General features: G+C 41.6%; 1 protein-coding gene across 1 annotated transcript in view; it reads left to right on the top strand.

Moving 5' to 3' along the window:
• Window positions 1–23,122, top strand: part of ARHGAP35 (Rho GTPase activating protein 35) — a 63,133-nt gene that overhangs the window by 14,256 nt on the left and 25,755 nt on the right. Inside the window, exon 2 of the mRNA XM_024219183.3 lies at window positions 5,725–5,869. Within this exon, the coding sequence (XP_024074951.2) occupies window positions 5,725–5,869 (145 nt within the window). The remainder of the gene's footprint in view (window positions 1–5,724; window positions 5,870–23,122) is intronic.

The following is a 23,122-nucleotide window of genomic DNA, read 5'->3' as shown; positions in this document are numbered from 1 at the left end:
CTGATTCAGTACTTGGTGTGATCACAGTTGGTAAGAGATGATGTAATTTAGTTCTAGCTACCTTGTTTTAATGCAACAGAACTTTAACTCTGTAGATTTTAACAATGGATTATGATGCTTTTCACCTCTAGGTTACTGGTTTGAATCCAGCCCAGGATGATAGGAAATTTAGCATATTCCAACTTCAGTGGTCCATATGAAACAAACAAATGGACTTTTGGCCCAGCCCCAAACAAGGATGTGTTTCCATATTTCAGAAATCATCATCACTAATTGGCCTGCAAATTGGCAGTCTCATTGGAAGCGAATAATTGAATGACACACTGAAGCTGAACGATCTTTCTGAATGCGAGAAATAGTTTATTCAAATCAGGTTTGATTCTCGGGAGTCAGCTTGTGTTACTGCTGTCTGGACTGTAAGTAGAAAACATCAGTCTCCAATATTACCAAACCAACACCTTTCACCAGCATTAAATTCACTTTAAAAATACAATTATTTATTATTTGTATTATTGTAGTGCCTAGAAATCCCAGTCATGGACCAGGACCCCAGTGTGCTAGACACTGTACAAACATAGAACAAAAAGACGGCCACTGACTTTTTTGCTTGGTAAGAAAGAAAGTATTACTATGCTTTTTCCTCCTCTTTCAGTTTCAGGCTGGCATATGTGGAGTTGAGTAGCCCCATTTGCCCACACTGGAAGAGTGCCTAGATTGAATAGGATTGCAGGGTGCCAATTTTATTCTCATTTGGTGTATCAGGTAAAGCATATCAGCATTGGAGAGTGGTGCTGGTAACCAGATTCCAGCATCAGTTCCTCACAGATGTCTAGTGGAAAAAGGTAGCTCTGCTTGTGACCTCCTTACAAGTTGGTTGTGATTGCAAGTTGGAAAAAGCTGCCAGCATAGGTGTAGTCATTGCTTGACCCACCCTTCAGTCCTCATTTACATTTGTAGCCGTTTTCTTTCGCCTTTAATCTTGTCGAGTAATTAAGTAGCTAAAACCTCATCCCAGAATGTAAGTCTTGTCCAAGTGAATTGCCTGAAGTTTTGCCTGATGTGGTTTAGATGCAGAGATGCCATCATCTATGTGATGCTTCTTGGCACTTAACCATCATTCCCCTTTGTTACAGGGAGAATGGGCAGCTTTTCCCTTAACCATCAGGCTGCTCTGGGCTGCTGTTAGAATTCTCTCCATATTCCTGCCATCAAAGCGATGCTGTTGTGTCAGTGTATCACTCTGTGCAATCTGATCAAATCCTTCAACACGCTGGGGCTGTGCCCTTGCAGTTCAGCTCAGTTGAGCAGAAACACTATTTTTTGCCAAGTTCCAACAGATCAATGAGCTACTTCAAGAATGCAAAGATCCAAATAGTTCTGGCTCTCAAGGTAATTCTGTTCTCTGAACAGCTACCAGACTCTGCTTTATTGCTTTTTTAAAAAACAAACACAACCTCATATACCATTTTGTCAGCTATGTACCATACTGTTGTCCAAAGCATAATACATTAGCATTTATTCAGCACTTCGTGTTTTCGTGTTCTGCACAGCCATTAATTAATCCACCCTCACTCCTCTGAGAGAGCTAAATATTATCCCCATTTTACAGATGATTAAATATTTTTAAAATAAAGACAGCTATGCTTTTAAGTCTGTGTGGAGAACTCTCAGCAGGATCATGATATAATTGCTTCATTAATAGGGAGTACAAAGCATAAACCTTGAAGCTTTTTGTCAGTTACCCACTTCTCGTTCCTGGTCCTTTGTCTGCTTTCCACTTTCTCTCACTCTAAAGCCATTCTCTACTTTACCTGTTACGGCAACTTCCAGAGCCTCTGTTTTGAGAGGGGAAGAACACTGAAGAATGTGCTGCTTCGTTAGGTGCTAATAAGTGGGTTCTCAAGCCCTTCCTTGGAAAGCAAGAGTATTGTCATTGCTGCTGCTTTATTCCTTGTCTCCCATCCTTTCCTGGTCTCCGTCAGACAAGAAGTTGGAGTCCTGGAGCAGATTCCAAGTGAGTCTCCTACATAGCAATGCAAGCATAAATTATAAATATCCCTGTATGCAGGCCTTTGTTTCTGGCAAGGTTCTTAATGCTGAGACCCAGCCAAGACACCTGCTGTTTTTATAGAAACTGTCAGCGGGCCTGAAGTGCTGTGAAGAGCCCTTACCCTTTTAAAGACCAAACAATTATATTCTCTCTGAGCAGGAGATGTGTGGGGCAGGCAGTTCTATTGTATGAACTGGACGTGCTTTTTTGTAAGTACAATTCTTGGTGATTTTTTTTTTTAGTGAATTCTAAAAAATAGGTAGCACTGACATGCGTCTGTCTTTCTAAAGACTTAATTTATCTCCTTTGTAGAGGCTTTCAGTCTGATTTGCTAACTGAGAATTAGCTGCTGTAAATGAAGATGGATGTTGGGATGATGTTGCTTTCTTCTTGCTGAGTGCCTGCTGCTGCTCTCTAACCCTTTTAATGGTTCCCTAATGAGTGATACATGCCCAGCTAAGGGCAGGGGACTGTCCATTAGACATCTGGCAGGTGGCACCGAAGGGTGACGTTTCCAGCTGAAATTTACAAAGTAACCCTTTTATTGCCTGAAGTTCTAGAAGGGTTTCTACATATGTTGTAGCCTCAAATTTCCTTGATGCCCCGACTTCGGTGCACACTGCATCTAGTCACAGGCAGCTAGAGGTTACACCATTCTGTTGCCTTTCGGCTGAGTCTAAGGCCTTGTCTACACTGCCACTTTACAGCGCTGCGACTTTTTTTTCTCAGGGATGTGAAAAAACACACCCCTGAGTGCTGCAAGTTTCAGCGCTGTAAAGTGGCAGTGTAGACTGTGCACCAGCTGGGAGTGCTGGTACTACTCCCCTCGTGGAAGTGGGTTTTTTACAGCACTCTCTCCCAGCGCTGGTGTTGCGTTTAACCGCGTTTAACATGGCTAGTGAAGACACACCCTCACAAACTTCTTTAGAAATCTGCTAAGTCATCAGAATTTGCTTCCTGTAAACGTTTATCAGCAGTTCCTTTCCCCTTTATAGTTCATCCACCTACTACTTCTGAGGAAGGAAGGAAGAGAGATTCATAGTTCTAGTATATGTATTCCGCCATCATCCTGCTGTGCTATAGATCAGTGGTTCTCAGTGAGGGCCCAGGGCCCACAGGGGCTTGCAAGCAGGTTTCAGGGGGTCCGCCAAGCAGGGCTGGCATTAGACCTGCTGAGGCCCAGGGCAGAAAGCTAAAGCCCCCACCACCTGGGGCTGAAGCCCAGGGCTCCAAGTCCTGTCACCCGGGGCTGAAGCCGAAGCCTGAGCAACTTCGTTTCGCAGGGCCCCCTATGGCATGGGGCACCAGGGAATTGCCTTGTTTCCTATCCCCTAATGCTGGCCCTGGCGTTTATATGCAGAAAAACTGTTGTGGCACAGTTGGGCCATGGAGTTTTTATAGCATGTTGGGGGGGCCTTGAAAAGAAAAAGGTTGAGAACCCCTGCTATAGATGATTAAAATGATGTACAATTTGAAAGCTTTCTAGTGATTGGAGTCATCCCAATTACAGCTTCCTGTCGTCTCATTGTTGGATCTCTGACTGAAACACCGATTGCAAACTTCTTCTCCATTGAAGAGGTCTCTCTTGTTTGTTAGCCCTGTCCAAGCATAGTGTACCGTACTTCCTAGGGTTATTTGGGGAAGATGAGGATTTTGTCATCTTGGCAGTTGTACGTGATGAAATTTGTATTGAATTTCAGTAGATCTGTGAGCTAGAGTATGGCAGCATTATTTTAGACAGCTTCCCAAAAGGGGTGTGCTGAGGTTTTTCATCTGATCTTGGAGCCAAATCTGAGAGGGCAGTGTCCCTTTTTCACCTGTTCATTTATTGCACAGAGCAAGCATGCACATAGCAAAGGGGCATGTGACAAACTGCACATCACAGACATAGTAGGTGTGGCAAGGGATTGACATTAGGATTGAGAACTGTAAAGTACATATATTAGAAAGGTGGAAATAAGTGTCTCCCTGTACTGATCTGCTCACTTTTTCCTCACTTTCTGTACACAGGACCAACACACAGAGGTACATCTAGTAGGTTACATTACAATTGTTGTGTGGGGTTAGCTTTAAGTATGGACAAGGTTTTCATTCCTTTTTTCACCACTTTTTTGCTACTAAATTTGTCACGTGATACCTGTTCTAAATTTGCTGTTTGCTTTTATTGGCACAAACAAGATGCTGTGCCTGTTGCACAAAAATAAACGTTTCTCTCATTATTGCAAACTCAGTATTGTTCTAATGTGTCCATGTGTGTCACCACTGCTATGCAGGAGGAAGTTTTATAGAAACACAGACTAAACAGGAAGTGATCTGTTCCAGCGGGGCGGGGATATAGACAATGGGGTGTGTGTGTGAGAGAGTTTCTTGGAGTCACATGGCCCAGCATCTGGATAGCAGTGCTCTCTAGGGAGGTTTGTTCATGCAGCCGTATACAGTTATTAGGCTTCTAGAATTACAGTTCTATGATATTGCAGATCAGGAGTTTGAGTAAGAATAATCAGCTCACCAGGGCTCAAAATAAATCTGGACACCTGCTCTCATAAGTTATTTTTGTCAAACTAGAAACTGTATGGACACTGAGCCACCACTGATTGATATTGTCCAACACTTCAACATCTGTGTCTTCCGCTAGATCTCCTACCATCTACCTCATCTGGAGAGAATGTTAATGCTTATTTTATGAATCAGTACTTATTGAAAAGCATTTGACTAGCCAGCTTGCCTATTGAAAAGTGTTTGACTAGCCAACTTTTATTCTTTAGATGTACAAGCATTTCAAAAACAATTAAATGCACATAGTGCCCAAAATAAGTTGCAGGGAGCGTCTTCACTCAACCAAAACCATCCTCTCTCAATCCACCTGCTTCAGAAAAAGACTGAATAAATGTGTAGTGTTGGGGAGGGAGGGAGGGACAAAAAATTGATAGGAATGGAAAAAATTCTGATGGATAAAGGGCTGTTCATTGAGAGTGCCCTTCCTGTGGTCCACTGATCTATAAATCTATGGACAGTAAACTCAGCCCTGTTGATCTCAACTATTGCAGCATCACTCAAAGAATGGAGATAGTTTCATAGATAACTATAGCTCAAACCATAAAGATGGGACCTAGTAGTTTGAATGTATCTAGAAACTGGTTGGAAGCCTGTGCAGTTCTAGAGCACAGATGTAATGTGCTCCCTACGCAGAACAACACTAAATAAATGTATCAGAGGGGTAGCCATGTTAGTATGGATCTGTGAAAAGCAACAGAGTCCTGTGGCACCTTTAAGACTCACAGATGTATTGGAGCATAAGCTTTCGTGGGTGAGTGCATCCGACGAAGTGGGCATTCACCCACGAAAGCTTATGCTCCAATACATCTGTTAGTCTTAAAGGTGCCACAGGACGCTCTGTTGATTTTTACTAAATAAATGGCCAGCCACAGTCTGAACTAGCTGAAGTTTCCAAGTGGTTTTAGGGTATGTATACACTGCAATTAGATACCATTGCTGGCCTATGCCAGCTGACTAGGACTCACAGAGCTCAAGCTTACGGGGCTGATTAATTGCGACCCATAGATATTTGGGCTTGGGCATGACCCTCTCACCTCTCAGGGTCCTAGAGTTTATGATCCTATGTATGTTGTGGTATTTTTCTTGTTATATTAATTCAAGGACATTCTCTTCTACAGAAACCAAAGCCAAAGCCTCGGGCATCCATCACAAAGACTCCGTGGGAAAGTAATTATTTTGGGGTGCCTTTGTCCACTGTAGTGACTCCAGAAAAGCCTATTCCCATCTTTATCGAGCGATGTATTGAGTACATTGAAGCAACAGGTAAGAATTTCTCTTGGGGCAAGCATCGATGAGTAAACTGTCCACTGCGAGCTTGGTACAAAAGTCATATAGTTTGTTAGGAAGTCCAGGATCATATTACCCTTGAGGGAGAGAGGGTTATGAAAATGTTTGTATGCAGATACCTTTGTACATATTGGAAAACTGGAATTACATTTTCCTTAAGCTTCCTGCATTTAACTCTTTAAGTAAGCCAGGTTGCACTGCACGCTTTTGGAAATAAAATAAAATAGGTATTATACTAAAATCTGTATTACAAGCAATCTGATAGGTTAAATTGAAATGATTGTCTTTACAATACAGTATTAGGCTGTGAACTTGAATTCCCATTCCTTGCAATTTCAGCTTCCCTGATTTGTATAAGTAATTGACAAATCATTTGTATTTCATGAGATTAGAAAATGAGATAATTTGCTCTGTTGGGATAAAGCTGAACTTTATTTTGGTGCCAATGTGGGCTTGGGTTTGTGGCTCAATCATACTACACTGAAATTGTATGCAGATACTCTAGAACCATGCACTTTGCTGTTTTGTGTCAACAAAAAATAGCTCCTTTAATTTCATTTTGTTTGGCAAATGTATTAAGGTTTGTAATGCACTGAAGATGTAAAGTGCCATTCTTGTGATTTCAGAAGTTTGCCAAATACTTACTAGCCACAGAACTAAATGTGGTAGACAGAGAGTAATATGAAAATACCGCTCCCCCCAGTCAACAATGTCAAGGAGTGGTGTCCTAATGAGAAACCCAAACCCAACATCCCCAGTGTTGTCATTCTCTTCATAGCACTGGCCCCTAACTTGATGTGTTTCATGATGTGCGTGGCTAGGAAAATCTGATTATATACTGAGTTTAATTTTCTGTCTGGCTCCTGGAGAGAGAAGGATTGGGTGTTCTTCCTTCCCCCTTACAGACCCAGAGTGGAAGGGCATCAGGAAGATTGTCTCTTTTTTACTTTGTTCATCCTCTCCCTGGATCACACCCCTACTATTGCTGCTGGTCTCTGCCTTATAGCAGAGTGAAAACGACATTACTTTGGCCTGCTTCACTGTGCTACTGTGAATTGCTGTGAGCAGCAGCGGCATAGATTAAGGGTATAGCTGCACTACAGCTGCTGCAGTTGTGCTGCTGTAGCGCCATAGTGTAGACATTTCCTCCATCAAAGAAAGGGGTTTTTCCATCAATGTACTTAATCCACCTCACCGTGAGGCAGTAGCTAGATCGACAGAAGAATCCTTCCATTGACCTAGTCGCATCTACACTGGAGGTTAAGTTGACCTAACTGTGGTGCTCAGGGCATGAAATTTTTCACATACCTGAGATATGTACTAGGTCAACCTAAGTTTTAGGTGCAGACCGAACCTCAAGCCTCTAATGTTCTTGACTGTTTTTCAGGGTGGTAGGTGGGGAATCAGTAAGAAGGGAGGAAGAGAAAACATTCACCTTTTACAACTCTGAGGCTAGGTCTACACTACAGCGGGGGGTCGACCTAAGATACGCAACTTCAGCTACATGAATAGCGTAGCTGAAGTGGCGTATTTTAGGTCGACTTACCTGGCTGTGAGGACGGCGGCAAGTCGACCGCTGCCGCGCCGCCGTCGACTCCGCTACCGCCTCTTGCCGCGGTGGATTTCCGGAGTCGATGGCAGAGCCATCAGGGATCGATTTTATCGCGTCTTCACTAGACGCGATAAGTCGATCCCCGATAGACCGATTGCTACCCGCCGATCCGGCGGGTAGTGAAGACGTGCCCTGAGTCTGCCATAGGCATAAGGAATGGCATGAGCAGCCAGTTAGCAACCTGTTGTCATGTCAGCTGAACACTCATGTGCGTGATAAAGAAGACAGAACAGTAGAGGGGCAGTAGTGGAAGGAACTATTGTTCAAGCATAACTTAAAATTGATTTAAAAATGACTCCATTTCCCATCCTTCAGTATTAGTGAGTGTTCTTATTTGGCTTTTCCCTTCCCTGTGTTAATACAATAGGCCCTGAGATTATTCCTGATTCTAACACTTGATATCAATCTGTTTTCTAGGGATAGAGAGTTCCCATACCTAGTTCTAGTTCCATTTCTGGGGGAGTGACTTCTAAACCTTTCAACACTGCAGTAGGGCTGCATGAAACATGCATTATTTTGGGCCTACTTGTAAATTTCCCCGTTTGCTTGTTCTGCACCTGAAGTGTGATGCAAGGATTTAATTTTGGAAGTTTGTTTAATGGTTAGAGATTATCCTTGAATTCTGCAGCTAGGGTTGAATTGTACTGAAAGTCATCACGAGATTTAGTTCTACCATAACTTCTGTCAAAATTCCTTAAGTGGCAAAGAATTCTAGATGCCCTAACTCAGGGGTAGGCAACCTATGGCACGTGTGCCGAAGGCGGCACACAAGCTCATTTTCAGTGGCACTCACACTGGCCGGGTCCTGGCCACCGGTCCGGGGGGCTCTGCATTTTAATTTAATTTTAAATGAAGCTTCTTAAACATTTTAAAAACGTTATTTACTTTACATTCAACAATAGTTTAGTTATATATATTATAGACTTATAGAAAGAGACCTTCTAAAAACATTAAAATGTATTACCGGCACGCAAAACCTTAAATTAGAGTGAATAAATGAAGACTCGGCACACCACTACTGAAAGGTTGCCGACCCCTGCCCTAACTATATCTGGATAGTTTACTTGATTCTGTTTGAAATACACTTTTGTGTGTGTGTGTCAGTATTTTTGATCCTTTTTCCCCCCTCCTCTGGTTTTTACTTGCTACTTTCAAAGCCTTGATAGCATTTGAGGTGGGAGGTGCTCTTAGTCTCTAGTAATGCAAATTCTTCTGCAGTAATAGCTATGCTCAAGATTACAGGCTTACACTAATGTGTTAGTAGCCCAACACAGTCAGGCTGCGGATTACAGTCTCTTTACGTCTGGATTTATTCCCTCTAATCCAAGTGTAATCAGTAATGATTAAGTATCATTAAGTGTGGACGAACTGCCTCAGCCTGCTGTTAACCCTGATAGCAACATCTGGAGTTGAGTGATGGCGTTAACACTCTCACTATTTGAAACTTCATGACAAGGGGGGAAATGCACGGACTTTTAATCATTCAAGGTCTGGGTCAAATGAAGCCTAGACAACAATCCAAAAAGTCAATTTTAAAGTGTGATATACTGACTTAGTTCCAATTAAATAACTCTTCAGTGTACGTCTGTATGCTATATTTGAAAATGCTTCTTTAGACAAATACTTTCTTCTGTTTGATCTAGTTGTTAAATGCCAGCAAAGCTTTGCTGGAGTGCTAAAGAAAGTAAATCTTTGGTGTCCTATCCCCACCTTCTCAAAAGTCATACAACAGGGTAATGTGTACAGACAAAATAAAGCGAGTGACATGTATATCAGGTTTCCGACTTCATTTAAAATTAAGACCTCAAGTATACAGAACCTGCTTTTAGAATAGAGTTGTAGGTAGCACCCCTATAACTTTTACTGGTCCCTTCCATTATGCTGTTCCTTTGTTAACGGTCTTGGGGTTTGACGTAATGTGTCGATGGAACTTAATATTCAGCTACCCTTCTGTATCCTCTTTGGACACTGAGTTTATAATGCTCTGATGAACTGGAAGGTGAAGACCCGACACAGATATTGAAAATCCAGTCACTGATATTTCATTTTCACTGATTTTTCTCCAGTAGGTTTGATTTATGAGCTTATCCCTTAATCCATATTGGGCTTCAGAGATGTCCTAATACCTAAACTACCTTCTCTGAAGAGCAGCTTTTTGCTAGACACAATTGCATTTTGGTCCCCATCTGTTCTAATTTTTTTCACAGTGGTGATATGGCGCCTCAGACCTGCGTGGTATTTAAATTGCGGTCAGGATTCATCTGTTGGAGTCTTTGCTTTGACCAATGGAAGATTTTCTCTTGCTTGGTGATATGTCCGTTTAGCTTGAGGGAATTGCCATTTTCTCCTGAAGAGCTTTGATCCTACAGCTGTGGCCTTGAATGGCCATTTTCTCTTGGGGGCTCTAAATTTTTCTACATATGTTTCAGCTTTGTTCCCTTATGGCTTATCTGAGGGAAGAAAGGGGACAGCATCTTTGTTGCTTTGATGGTATAATTCAGGCATTTGCAACATGGTGACCAAGACATCTGTAAAGACACAAGAATGTATTTTTCTAGACAGAGCTAAATTCACATAGTTCTGTTTCCTGCTCAACACCCAAAAGAGCAGGACATTCCTGAAGAGATTCTCCAGTCTGAAACCTGAAGTATTCTGCATGATCAGAATTTCCTAGGTTGCAGCTTATCTGTGTGTTTGTATGGGGGAACATCTTTTGTCATTGCAGTCCAGCTCTGTCCACTTAAAGTTCATGAGGGAAAAGAGATTCTCTTCTTGAAACACTTTATAAAACATGGTTTCTGTCTGTTGCATGTGCCTATTAATTTCCCTATCAGTGATACAAGTTCTAACATTTTTAATTTATTCACCGTACCATATCTCTGACAGTTTGTTTATACTGCAGAGGAATGCAGAAATTAAAAGGAAAAATGTACCTGTGGAGAAGTGGTCAGTCATTTGAATTACAAATGATTGAGTTCTTTTGTTGTTTGTTGTCGTTGTTCTTACTATAGTATTGCAGTAGTGCCTACGAGTTCCAAACAGCAATCAAGGTCCCATTGTGCTTGGCACTGTTCAAATGTATAACATAGGTGCTCCTTGTCCCCAAAAGCTTAAAATCTAAATCCTTTAGTGTAGGCAGATTTTAAAAGTTGCTACACAATCTGCTTTGGCTTGGCTGGAAAATTAAACTTGTTGCTTTCTGGGAAGGGGTAACTGCTCTTGACCTACCTGACTATTTTGATCTACCAGAGTAGCTGAAAAACCCAGGCTCCATCTCTTCCCAGTCACCATACACCTGTGATCAGAGAGCCAAGTCAACACATTCAAACTAATGTTCATCACCTCCCCATCTGCCTTCTCTCACCAGAATAGCAACTCAGTTGTGTTCTGTTTAGCCTCTTCTCTCCTTACCCCAGAGGAGCTCAGTTCTCTTTGCTTCCATTCCATGTGGCCCCTCTCTTTCACCGTCCCCTCTGAGTGATGTCACTCATTCTTCCCCAGCCTCATCCATGGCCTCTTTTTGGCAGGTAGGAAACCTGACCCGTTTATTTGCCCAGATATTACTTCTACTTTTCCTGAGCTTCTGGGTACTGGTTTAGTTAAATTGGTGCAAGCTTCTGTGCATACGTTCTGGTTTCAGTTTAAGAATGTCTACACACAAACAACTGTCGGGAATGGTACAGGTAAACTTAGTCCTGCCTCAGTGCAGGGGGCTGGACTTGATGACCTTCATTTGTGATTCTAAACTTGCACTGTCTACACACAAACTTGCACTAGCAAACTAAATCCGTTAAAAAACAAACCTTTAGTTAAACTGGTGCAACCCGGTGTGTGTAGACAAAACTTAGAGTATTTTACTCCTTGGGTATGTTGGATTGGGTTTTTATGTGCACAGCTACACTGATGTATCTGAGTATAAATTGGTTTAATTTTTGTACATTTGCTTTAGGGATAATCAATATGTCATATTTGCTGGCAGTTACGGCTTATTTTCATGTGTGTTTAAATATGTGCATTACTTTAATTGTAATGCAAGTTTCTTTTGGAAAAGCCAGTAGCTTTAATTTCCTGAATAGTGGTCTGAAGTTGGCTTGATATAAAAGGAAATGCCTTGCTTAAGGAGTTATAGCTGCCCTGTTTGCTAATCATTTAATACACTGGAGGAATGGGTTATACTGTTCTCTCAACTGGCAGTTCAAGCACGTGCAGTCAGTTGTCTCAGCACGTACAGATTCCTGTAGATGAGTCTGAGATTTTTTGACCATCAAAATACAAAGCCTGTTATCTGGTCTTTCTCCATGGGCTAACGTAAACTAAGTGCACTGCAGAGGCTTGTAAGAGAGCTCGAGTTGTAAAATTAAACATATGCACTTAAAGGGGAAGTTGGCTTTGCATGGTAAGAGAGATAGTGGGGGTGAGTGGTGGCTAGTTAATCAGAACTCCACTAAATGATTGATAATCGCCGTATATACTCGATCATAAGCCGGTTCGTTTATAAGCCGCCCCCCCCCCAAGATGGATAAGTAAAAATTGAAAATTTTTATGACTCGTTCATAAGCCAACCCTATAATTCAGGGGTCAGCAAATTTTGGCTCCCGGGCCAGGAGGATAAGCCGCCGGTGGGCCGAGATGGTTTGTTTACCTCAAGTGTCTGCAGGCACGAAGGTAAACCTAAGTAAACAAAGTGTCCCGGCGTGCCAGCTGCTTGACCTGACGGTCCGGGACAGCAACTGGTGAGGAAATTTTTTGGGGGGGGGAGAAGCTGGGGGTCAGGGGAGTAACCCCTGTGACCACACCCCACATGATCCCACCCCTAGCCTGGGACCCCCACACTCTCCCCTTCCCATCCCTTCCCACCTTATCTGGAGAGAGCCAGGGGAGGATGTCTCTGGCCTGGCTGGAGCTGCTCTGGCAGGCTGGGCAGTGCGGCTGCAGCCTGCTCCGGCAGGCCAGACCGGGCGGCGCAGCCACAGCATGTTCCAGCGGGCTGGGCCAGGCAGCACGGCTGCAGTCTGCTCCGGCGGGCCGGGCGGCGTGGCCACAGCCACAGCCTGCTCTGGGGGGTGGGGCCGAGCGGCATGGCTGCAGCCTGCCAGCCCTGGAGCTGCAGCTGCTTCAGAGGCTGGGGGGAGAGCAGCGTGGCCAGAAGCGGAGAGACTCTGGCCCCTTCTCTTCCCTTCTGGCTGTGCTGCCTCTCCTTGCTCCTTCTGTTGAGGGGAGGGGCTGTGTCCCACCTCTCCCTCTCTATATCCGTTCATAAGCCGACCCCCTTCTCTGGTGCTTCCCTTTTTTACAAAAAAAATTCGGCTTATGAACGAGTATATACGGTATCTCAATATCAGGTCTCATAAATGTGTTCTAATATGTGAAGGGAGGAGGACAACCCCAATTTCTTGGTTTTCTGAGAAATATGGCAGTGAGCTTGTATTAACTGTATGTAACTAGTTCTCACCAAACTCCGAAGAGCCCAAAAGGTATAGTTCTCTTTCCTCTGTTTACACCTCTCTTTGTGGTATGTACAAAAAATATGCAGTAGTCATTGATTTACTAATCATTAAAGATTTGTTCCAAAGAAGATTCTCTTTTATAGACTTGATACGAAGGGGCCTTAATGTTTTGGTAAGAGTTTGGAAAGGTGATTCTTTGTTCTGCTTGAATTAGCCAAAAGTGAGGGTGAAGGCCAATAGGTTGTTGCTAGTAGAGGTCAAGGGCTGCATGAGGAAGGCACGCGGGGACTAAATGGTGCAGGGGGTTGGTAATAGGGTACAGAGTCTTTCCCCTCTGGGTCACTAGTTCAAATCAAACCAGTATCAGTAGGGACTGAAAGTTAGCATCTGACAGCTGTTCATTGGCCTGCCTGAAAGGAGCTCTGGTGGTCCTAGAAAATAGAATATCCCCTTTTGTGACTGAGTGCCACAGTCGAAACTGACAGACAGCCACTAACTAACATGATTTGGACTCAAAACAGGTGGTGGTTTTTTTTTTATTTAAAGAACTGAAGTTAACGTTCACAAGAAGCATCAGAGAGAAGTTCTGAACATTAATACAGATCTTTTAAGCTTAAACAATTGGACAATGTTGATTTTTTTTTTAAAAAAAGTAAACATGGTATTCTGCTAGCAGATTAGTGCTTACAATAGAGAGAGAAATATCTTAGTGCTTCACAAGTATTTTTAAGGCTGTAATTGCTGTGCTAGGTTTTTATCTTAAAGCCGTCTTTGCTTCAGCAGCCTAAAGATGAATAAAATGCAAAGTGGTGTGGTGGTTTTTCTTCCTAATATCATGCCAGAGGTTCTGAATGCTGATTCTTCTACTTACATTTTGCACATCATCTTTTGGCTGCTGCCAAAACATAAATTATTTTCTTTTGAACATGTAACTAAAGTGTAGTATTCCTCAAGTAGTAGCATTTTCAGGCATAGAACATCCAGCAATTTTGTAATACAATCCTGTCGAGCTTCCGTTTTGTCAGAAGTAATCCTGTTCTAGAATTTAGGACTGCCTTCAGATTAACTCTAATCTCTGGCTGTTGCATTCTGGTAGAACTGCATAATATAAGGCCATTTTTCTCTGGAGCACTTTGAGTGTAACTTCTGTTTCTACTGTTCAGTGGGAAGGAAGAGCTTTGAATGAGACCTTTTTCAGAATAGGGACTATAAAATTCTTCCTTCCAGGAATGTTGGAATATAGCAATAGGAAGCCAGATCTTGTTCCTGCTATCATTGTACTATGCTTCTTTATGAATAGATTGCTTCTTATATACGCTTGCTCTTTTCTCTGAGCCTTTTGATTAATCCATTTGCAGCCATTCTGTGTGAGAGATTGGTTTGTACTCTGAAATGGCCGGTGCGTAGAAAACAGTCCTCTAGGATTCTGTCTGCAGACATTTTTAATATTGCGAAAACACAATAGTCTGTCCCTCACAATAGAAAAACCTCTCTTTCTTTAGTGTACTAATGAGATATTAGGCTTTCAGTCTGTCAGTGCAAATCGCTCACCATCAGCTAGAGCAGGTTCATTGGCATAGCTGAAATGAGGTATCCCATTAGCACCGCTTGCTGTCGCATCAGCGGGTCAGGGAAGGTTTAACCACCAGTTAACACACACATCCACTTCTCAGATTCCCGCACAAAGGAAATTGGCTGACAAGGATCTACATGTCATGGCTGCTACCTAACCAGTAGGTAGTTCCATGCCTTGCATGAACATCTGACTTCCTTAGTGAAAGGAGAGATGAGTATCTTCAATTAGAGCTGTTGCATATTGCAGCATTGGTGTTAGAAAAACCATCTGTAATGATGTCCGCCCTAGCATGGATTTGCAAAACACTTTTCACAACTATTAGAACTTCCACATTACCTTTCTAGGAATCAGTTCAGATGTACTGTGTGAAGTGTGGAATCATGCTTACGCTGCGCTGCGCTTGTAATAGACACAGAGGTGTGTGTATCTACTTGTTGGTTTGGATCTTTGTGATATTAGATTACCTGGTATGGCTTTACTAATACAGTTCCCCAGCAAGCTCTGAAGCCCTGTTCACACTGCAACTAAACCAGCTTAAGCTAAAATGTCCAGTGGTGCTGTCTCAGGCTATTTCTCTAGCAGGGTTTGAACACAGGTGCAAAAGGTTTTTTTATTTAAAAAAAAAATGGTAAGGTGACATGATCTAAACATGTTGACTATTCAGTGATAAATCATGTGGTTTTTCTTGTAGCATGTTCAAAGTTCATAATGCATCAGAACTGCAGCTAGTCCTCACTGGGTCCTCCCCCTGTGTTACAAATAGCTAGCGGAATGATTTTACGGGCAAGGCTGCTTCTATCAGATGAATGCACCTGCTTTACATCTTTAGCTATAATGTATTCAGACAGTGCTGTATAAATAGCTATCAGGGCAAGGTTTTTGTTAGTGCATCTGTAGCTCATTCTGCCCCAGTGGGATGAATAATACCCTGCAGTTAGCAGTCAGAATTCTCCCTCAAATAATGGAGAGCTCTGAGTATTGTTAATCTCTTTCTTAGTTTGGTAGATCAGTTAGAGGCTGAGAGCCCTTTGGGCAGACCAAGTACTGGTTGGTTGGTTGTGCAGTGCCCATTGTCATGTTGCTGACACCCTTTATGATGGATATGCTGAGAGTGCAGGTCTAACCTGCTCCAAAACAGGCAGAATCAGCACATACAATAGATCTCTAGCTGGTGTGTTAGAAGAGGGATTTTGTTCTGTATGGGAAGTGGAATGGCAGTGATCAGCCATGGATAATCTCCATAGTGAAACCTAAATGGTGTCACCTCACCTGAAGATGTTTTAAATCAGTGGGGTTGACAATTTAGTTTTTTCCTTTGCTATGAAAATCTGTTTTTACCTTTCATGGTACAACACTAAACACCATTTGAAAGATTAGCTTGCTTCAGGGTATTTCTCTGGCCCTGATTTGGCAGGGATTTGAGTACATAAATATATATATTTTATATTGGACATTATGATGTATGCTTCCAGCAGGTCTTGAACTCATTCTCCTGGTGATCACATGCTTCTGTTTTGATTAACTCTATAGCATGAGCAGGGGAATCCATGTTTTATCAGTTTCTACCAACTAGTGTAATTGAAGGTTTTGGGGGTTTTTTGTTTGAGGGCTCATAACTTTTTCATCAATGTTTGCTCTGAGTTTTAACTTCATGTACAAGAGGCTTTTCCTAGAGGAGCCTTAATCTGTATAGTAGAGGAAAAAGTAATTGTAATGAGGAAAATAGTTAGCAAGTTAGCCAAAAGGGAAAAAAAACTTGTAAATGTAGGGAGGCAGGAAGGCCAATGGTTCAATTCTGTTAATGTTTGGCAACTTACTTGGCCACTCTGTGCCTTTATTAGTTCAGCTTTAACACTGTTTATTTAACCAAAAAAAAAACCAAAAACAAACCCACAGAAAGCAAAACAAAACCCTAGAACTTAATTGAAAACCAGAAGTAATGCAGTTAGCCCTGATATCCTGGAAGATAGGCTGTATTGCTTTTTTTAATCTAACAGCCATGAGCTCTTGACAAATGAAACTGCATTATGTTGCAAAAAGAACAGGAGTACTTGTGGCACCTTAGAGACTAACATTATGTTGGTTTCTCTCAGTCAAAAGACTAAATCCAATTCACTAGTTACAAGCTTGCCCTGTGTATGTGTTGGTCCTCCAAACTACACTCTTCATCAGTTCATCTCGGCAGCATTAATAATTGAAGGAATGTGACTAACTATGGAAGTTCAAACAGAATATGGATTCTTTTTATCCCTTATAGCAATGGCGGGTGAAACTGGATAACATGTGAACTATTTTAATATTTAATTTTAGCCAGGTTGAGCTTGATGCCTTAAAATAAATCCTTGCATGTTTGTCCCCCTAGGAAAACTAGTCTGTGAACCTTGGATCTAAAACTGAAGATCAAATTTTCTAAGTGAAGTAACTTCTCTCTTACCTACAGTAAAAAGAGTAAAGCTTCCAGTTTGCTTGCTATGTGGGCTAAAGTAATCACTTCTGCTATCCCACCTTCTGCATGAGGGTGATACTGTCTGGAGTTTCACCTTGTGGTATTTCACATATGGCATTCAGTGATTTACTTGTTGAAACAATTAATTTCCCAGCGGTTAGCTCAGTGTTTAATAACACAAAAGTCTTAGCAGCAATGCTGCTGATGTAGCTTTGATATTTTTAAATACAAGAGGTTCTTGGGGGGGAGGGAATATCAGTAGGTGTTCTTGTTAGTGCAATATTGCAAGAGGGTGAGTCTTCAGCATAACTCCCTGGATGAAAGATCCATCAGCATTACCTATCTCTAAAGGAAAAACTGCCTCAAGCTATAGAATTGGGACTAGAGAGAGATGAAGAGTATCTCCATTACCTGGAAATATTCTTTCTGGGAGAACATTAAAACCCACAGCTGTGGATTCATGGCTGCGTTAGATCAGATTGTGTGCGTCGTTGAAAGTTCACATGTCAGCCTCAGCTCTTTGGTTGCAATTGAAAGCGCTAAATAAAAACGGACTTTTGATTTTGTATGGATGGTTGTGACCTCCATCACTGTTTGCTAGGCTGACTGAATAAATGAGCAGAGTGCTTTGTGTGGAAGAACACATTTAAATTTTAACATTTAATTTGTGATGGTGTCTTCAGGAAGGCAACTTCTTGTTAGATCAAGAGACCTTTAGAAAACAGATTCTCAGTGATTATTCTGGGAGACAGATATGTATTTTATGATAAGCAGAACTGCAGAAAAATGTCTTTCAAAAGTTGGGAATCTTACAATATATCCCTTTGGAATTTGTATATGTTATCCTAGTCCTGATGACTATTTATTGCTGGGTGTGACGAAGTGGGAATTTTCTGTAATATTTTTATAACACCTGTGTATGCCTCAGTTTCCCTTATCTTTTGCATGTTACCAGGAGAGGGAGAGGCAGGACTGTTTGCTCTCAGGGCAGCCTGGGAGACACAGATATGAATGTTACTTAGCTCTCTGAGCCTGAATAAGTTGTTAAAAAGGACTGGCCGAGGCTGACCCCATATCAGTGGAAAATCTGAGAAGATGGCAAATCCAGTCACCAGGACATTGATGCCTAGCAACCAAGGACCAAGAGAAAGATGGAGTTCCTCACCTTTCAGCAGAAAAGCTGAGCAAAATCTCCCAGCTCGAGAATAACAGACCAGGGAAGATGTGAGGTGGGGGGACAAGAGTTGCCTGCTACAGGGAGTCATGGGCTCTCACCTAGGAACTGACAAGGAGGTGAGACGGAGAGAGATGGAGTATGAACATGAGGGTTTCACTACAGCTTGGCTGGGGGCTCTTGGCTAACCAGAATGGTCTATGCCTTAACCTTCATTTCTCTATGCTAACATAAGGACTTCCTATGTTGTGTGCCAGTTGATTGATAAACCCTACTGTTTTGACAACATTTGAGTGTCACTGCAAATGCTTGGTGAGGTGCATTGATCCCTGAAGAATGTATGTCTCTACCAGGAGTATGTCTCAGGTGGACTTACTGAACAGAGCTCATAGTATGAAGCAGGAGTGCTGAAGTGGCAGAGATCAGCCTCAGGAGACAATGAGGCCGTGTGGCCTATCCTGTAGGAAGAGAGAATCCTCTTGGGGGTTTGGCATAGTGAAGGGGTTCCTCTAAGAGACTGTTCCAGAGCTGGGGGTGTAGCACCAATACTGTGGATCCGTGACCTTGATGTCGTAAAGATAGTCTCCACTTTGAGAGCCAGCTGGTCACATCTCATCCTCTATGGTTTGATTTGCAGGTAGGTTTCAGCATTAGATAATTGAATCATATTTAGCCAAGCAGATGTGGCATGTTTTAGTACGGTATTTCTAGACTCTAAAGCTCACTTCTCCCTTCCTTTCCCCAGGTGTAGGTGGAATTTTTGAATTTGCCCTTGTATGTTGTAATATGTGGGGAATAAGACTGTTATAACTTCAGAGCCGTTATCTTTTCCGGTTATTGTCCTGTGACACTTTAGCTTTTTTCTATACCAAGGTTAGACTTGCAAGCTCTTCAGGGCATTGTCTGTCTATAAGGTACCATGTGCATTTATACCACTACTGAAATGACAGCCCTCTCCACCTTTCTATTTTCCTCTTGGGAGCCTGTATTTTGTACTGTAGTAAGGAGGAGTGAGATTCTTATGAACATAACAAATCTTCTTTTCTGTTGGAGTCCTTGGGTTGAGAGTACCGTGGTTCTGGTACTAGAAGGGGTACTTAGAACAGCATATATTTATTTACAACGTAGGGAGCAGAGAGTTATTTTAGATAAAATTCACCTAAAATTTATGACTTTAACAGCTGTTTGGTGTCTTATTGTCATATTTTAGTAGGTGGAATTAAATAAACGCAGACGGGTATCAGGGACTGGATTATTTTTTGCTGAATGGCAAACTTGTGCCTGGCAACATCAACATTTAGTCCCTGCTCCAAGGAGTTTATAACTTACTTTATTAACTAAGATTGTATCTAACATTGTAAAGACTTGGACTCTAGTACTTCAACATTTGCCATTTACATCTGTTACCCGTCATCTTTTATTTGCATTCCGTTGACCCATAAAATTAGAGGGAACGCTGCAGTATATACATAGCAATCAACTGGGTGCACCTGAACCTGTGTTGGAGCTTGAGCTGCTTCAAAACCAATTGTGGGATCCTGAGGAGCCTAAACCATTGCAAAATGTCCGTAATAAATGGGAGGTGGTGGGCACTGTCGAGGTCTTATTCTAGGAGAGTGGTGGTGGTGTCTGAAAAAGTTGGAAACTGCTGTTTTAAGCTACCAGTCATCAATTTTAGGGAACTTTCTTCTGACATTTGTCTCCCCCCCCGAACCCTATGTCCTGCAAGAAGTGTTTGCTTGCCTCTGACAACAAGCAGAGCCTGTCCTGGCTCTGAAATTCTAGCAGCCATTTAAAGAGCTTGGTAGTCAATGAAGCAGTTTGAACAATGATCTGAAAGTGGTTTTGTGTGAATAAGAAATACATGGTAAATGAATGATTCATGGCAATCCAGACAAAACCTCTCCTCTAATGATAGTGTTGGGCTGGGTTTGGCAGCAGACTGCCAAATCAACTGTATTGTTTTAGATCAAAACACTGAGATCTATCATTTGTAGAGATGAGAAATTTACATATCTGGTTTTCTCTGTGCAGTCCTTTATTTCACTAAACAGATCTCTTTCGGCCTCTGGAGAGCTCAGTGAATGAAACTTGCACTTGAGGTCTCAATAATGTGTCATTCGTTTGACAGGTAATTGGGTTAAATCTCAATGGCTCTGTGGCCATGGGACAGTCACCATGCTAATATCCTACTGCGGTTACCACTGTTTTCCCACATAGAGGGCTTTTTGACTTTGCACAGCTACAGAATGAAATATTTCAAATGAATGACAGTTTTTTGACTTCCTCCCCCTACATCAGTGAGTCTCAAACTTTTTTACAGGTGACCCCTTTCACATAGCAAGCCTCTGAGTGCAACCCCCCCCATCAATTAAAAATGCTTTTTTATATATTTAGCACCATTATAAATGCTGGAGGCAAAGTGGGGTTTGGGGTGGAAGCTGACAGCTCGCGACCCCCTATGTAAGAACCTTGTGACACCCTAAGGGGTCCCGACCCCCAGTTTGAGAACCTCTGCCCTACATTTAAAATGTTTCCTCCATTTCTGGATGATGGAAACATGATTTTGCTTAAATGTGAAGACTGATGCATTCATTTAAATGTTTCAGAGGGGTAGCCGTGTTAGTCTCCTCTATAAGTAAAAACAACGAGGAGTCCTTGTGGCACCTTAGAGACTAACAAATTTGGGCGTAAGCTTTTGTGGGCTATAACCCACTTCATCAGAAGCATGGAGTGAAAAATACAGTAAGCAGGTATAAATATACAGCACATGAAAAGATGGGAATTGCCTTACCAAGTGGGGGGTCAGTGCTAACGAGGCCAATTAAGTTAGGGTGGATGTCAACTGTTGGGAATGGGCTACAAGAAGGCGTGAATGGGTGCCTGCTCCCAAGTTTGAGGTTTGTGGTGTCCTAGGCAGCTAGGAAAGCATGGAGCCGGGAGAGGGGAGGTTGACAAAGGGAGGGAGGTACACAGATGGCTTTGTCTTCCCAGGAAAGGCACAACCAGTAGCAAGTTTGCATAAATAAAGATGCAAATTTCTTTTGTAGGTTTTAGTAACTGATTCTACAGACATATAAACTGTGGCCTAATGGAGCCTGAATAGATGACTAGTTCTGAGGAAAGGTGTGCGTACTTCTAGGTCGATGACAGATGGCTGTTGTAACTGTCTGTTAGAGATTCTACTCAGTTTACTGTACAGTGATTATTCAGGAAGTTTAAAATCAAGACTATTGCTTGATCAGAGTGACAATGGCAGTTCAGGAAGTATGAAGTTAAATACCAAACAAGGCAAGGCTTTGAGCCAGTAAATGTTTCAGTGAATACTTTCACAGTGGGGGTCTTGTGATAACATCAGGGCTACAGAGATTTGTCTTCAGTGTTGTTCAGTGCCAGAGCTTATTCGGAAAGACTTCTAATTCATTACAGTCCTGTTGATACTGGCCAGGGAAAAAGTTAACCCTTCTAGTGAGCAGTGGCTTTTTAAAACAATGTTTTTGCTTGAAAATTGCTAACAGGTTTTGACAATCAGTGCACCCAAGCAATGTTAATTCCTTCTTGTAGTGATTCTGTGAGAGGAAAAATATGAAAAGAAATTCTTTAAAAATCACTGACACTAAAATGACTCCTTAGTTATGCATGACAATTACAACAGGGCAGAGTTAAGGTTGTTTGGATGTCTTAACTGTATTTCTTGCACCTTACAGTAACATGTTCGGATTTCTTTTAAGTATAACCTTAACTTTGAATTTCCTGGGTTTATAATGCCTGATTCTAGGATAATTACAGCAGCTTTCTCATGTTTTTTACCTTTAAATTATTGATAATACTCTCTGCCTTAATGTATAATTGGAAATTATATACAGTTTAAAATCTCTGCTTTTATTCCAAGCAATCAAAGTTGTTTTTAGTGTATTTAATGTAGCCAAAACCTGCTGCAGTTCTTCTCAAACGGATTAAAAATAATTTCCACCTCCATGTATAGGGAGTGACGTGTTCTATGGACCATCTAGGAGAGTGCTAGCTAGTACAATTCCTCTGTCTATGTGCTGGAAGTGAAGAGGGAATTAAACAAGCTGATAGTTTCCTCAGACATTTCTTAACATGAGAGCCTTTATCCAGCACGATCCTTTTCAAATGCATGAAAACATAGAAAGATTAATGTAAATTCTAAGGTGATCTTTACACAGAGCTCAAAAAGATGTCACTTTACCGTCACTGACACATCATGAAAAAATGTTGCTAAATCCATTTAGAGACAATTCTGCAGATTATAGTGTTGCAGCAGCAAATTGGGGTTGAGGTAGAACTTTCATTCTAAACCTCCATTTACAGGAACTTGGTGGGTTTTTTTGTTTTTTTTTTTGTTTTTTTTTAAACTGACTCGTCAGTCTATTTCCCATGTTAGTTCTCTGTTTAACACATGGATTTTTTCAAGTGTGTGTAGAATGTTTACTGAAATGCCCCTCTGTTTTCTTTGTGTTCAGGTAATTCAAAATGTTCATTAAAACTTCAGATTTGATACGAGCATAGTCCTCCATGAGGAAAAGTGCCTATAACATCCTTGAAGAATTGTCATTTATAAACCAAATTGTGGATTAGAGTAATGGATATTCTCTTAGTAGCTTTTTATAAGTAAGTGTGTGTATAAATCTTCTGTATATAGAGGTTTTTTTAACCCTATATACCTTGGATCATACAAAGAGCACATAACTTGGCTAGGAAATGCCCGTATGAAACGGCAATTGTGCATATCTGTATCTGCATTTTGTTTTAAATTCAGGAGAACCGATTTAAGGGTCTCCTCTGTGTATACCCATGTCTCAGTTAAACAAGCATCCCATATAAACAGTTTATACAGTACTGAATTTTACCACTCATTTCATTTGGCTGAAGCCTGATTACAATTAATGTACATTTTATTAGTGCATAAAACAGATTAACTTGTAATTTAAAATATAAAATTAGTAAAAT

This window comes from Terrapene carolina, unplaced genomic scaffold, assembly GCF_002925995.2.
Source record: "Terrapene carolina triunguis isolate 2854851 unplaced genomic scaffold, T_m_triunguis-2.0 Scaffold517, whole genome shotgun sequence".
Classification (NCBI taxonomy): Eukaryota; Metazoa; Chordata; order Testudines; family Emydidae; genus Terrapene; species Terrapene triunguis.
The sequence above is the reverse complement of the archived record's forward strand: the minus strand, read 5'-3'. Positions and strand labels throughout refer to the sequence as shown.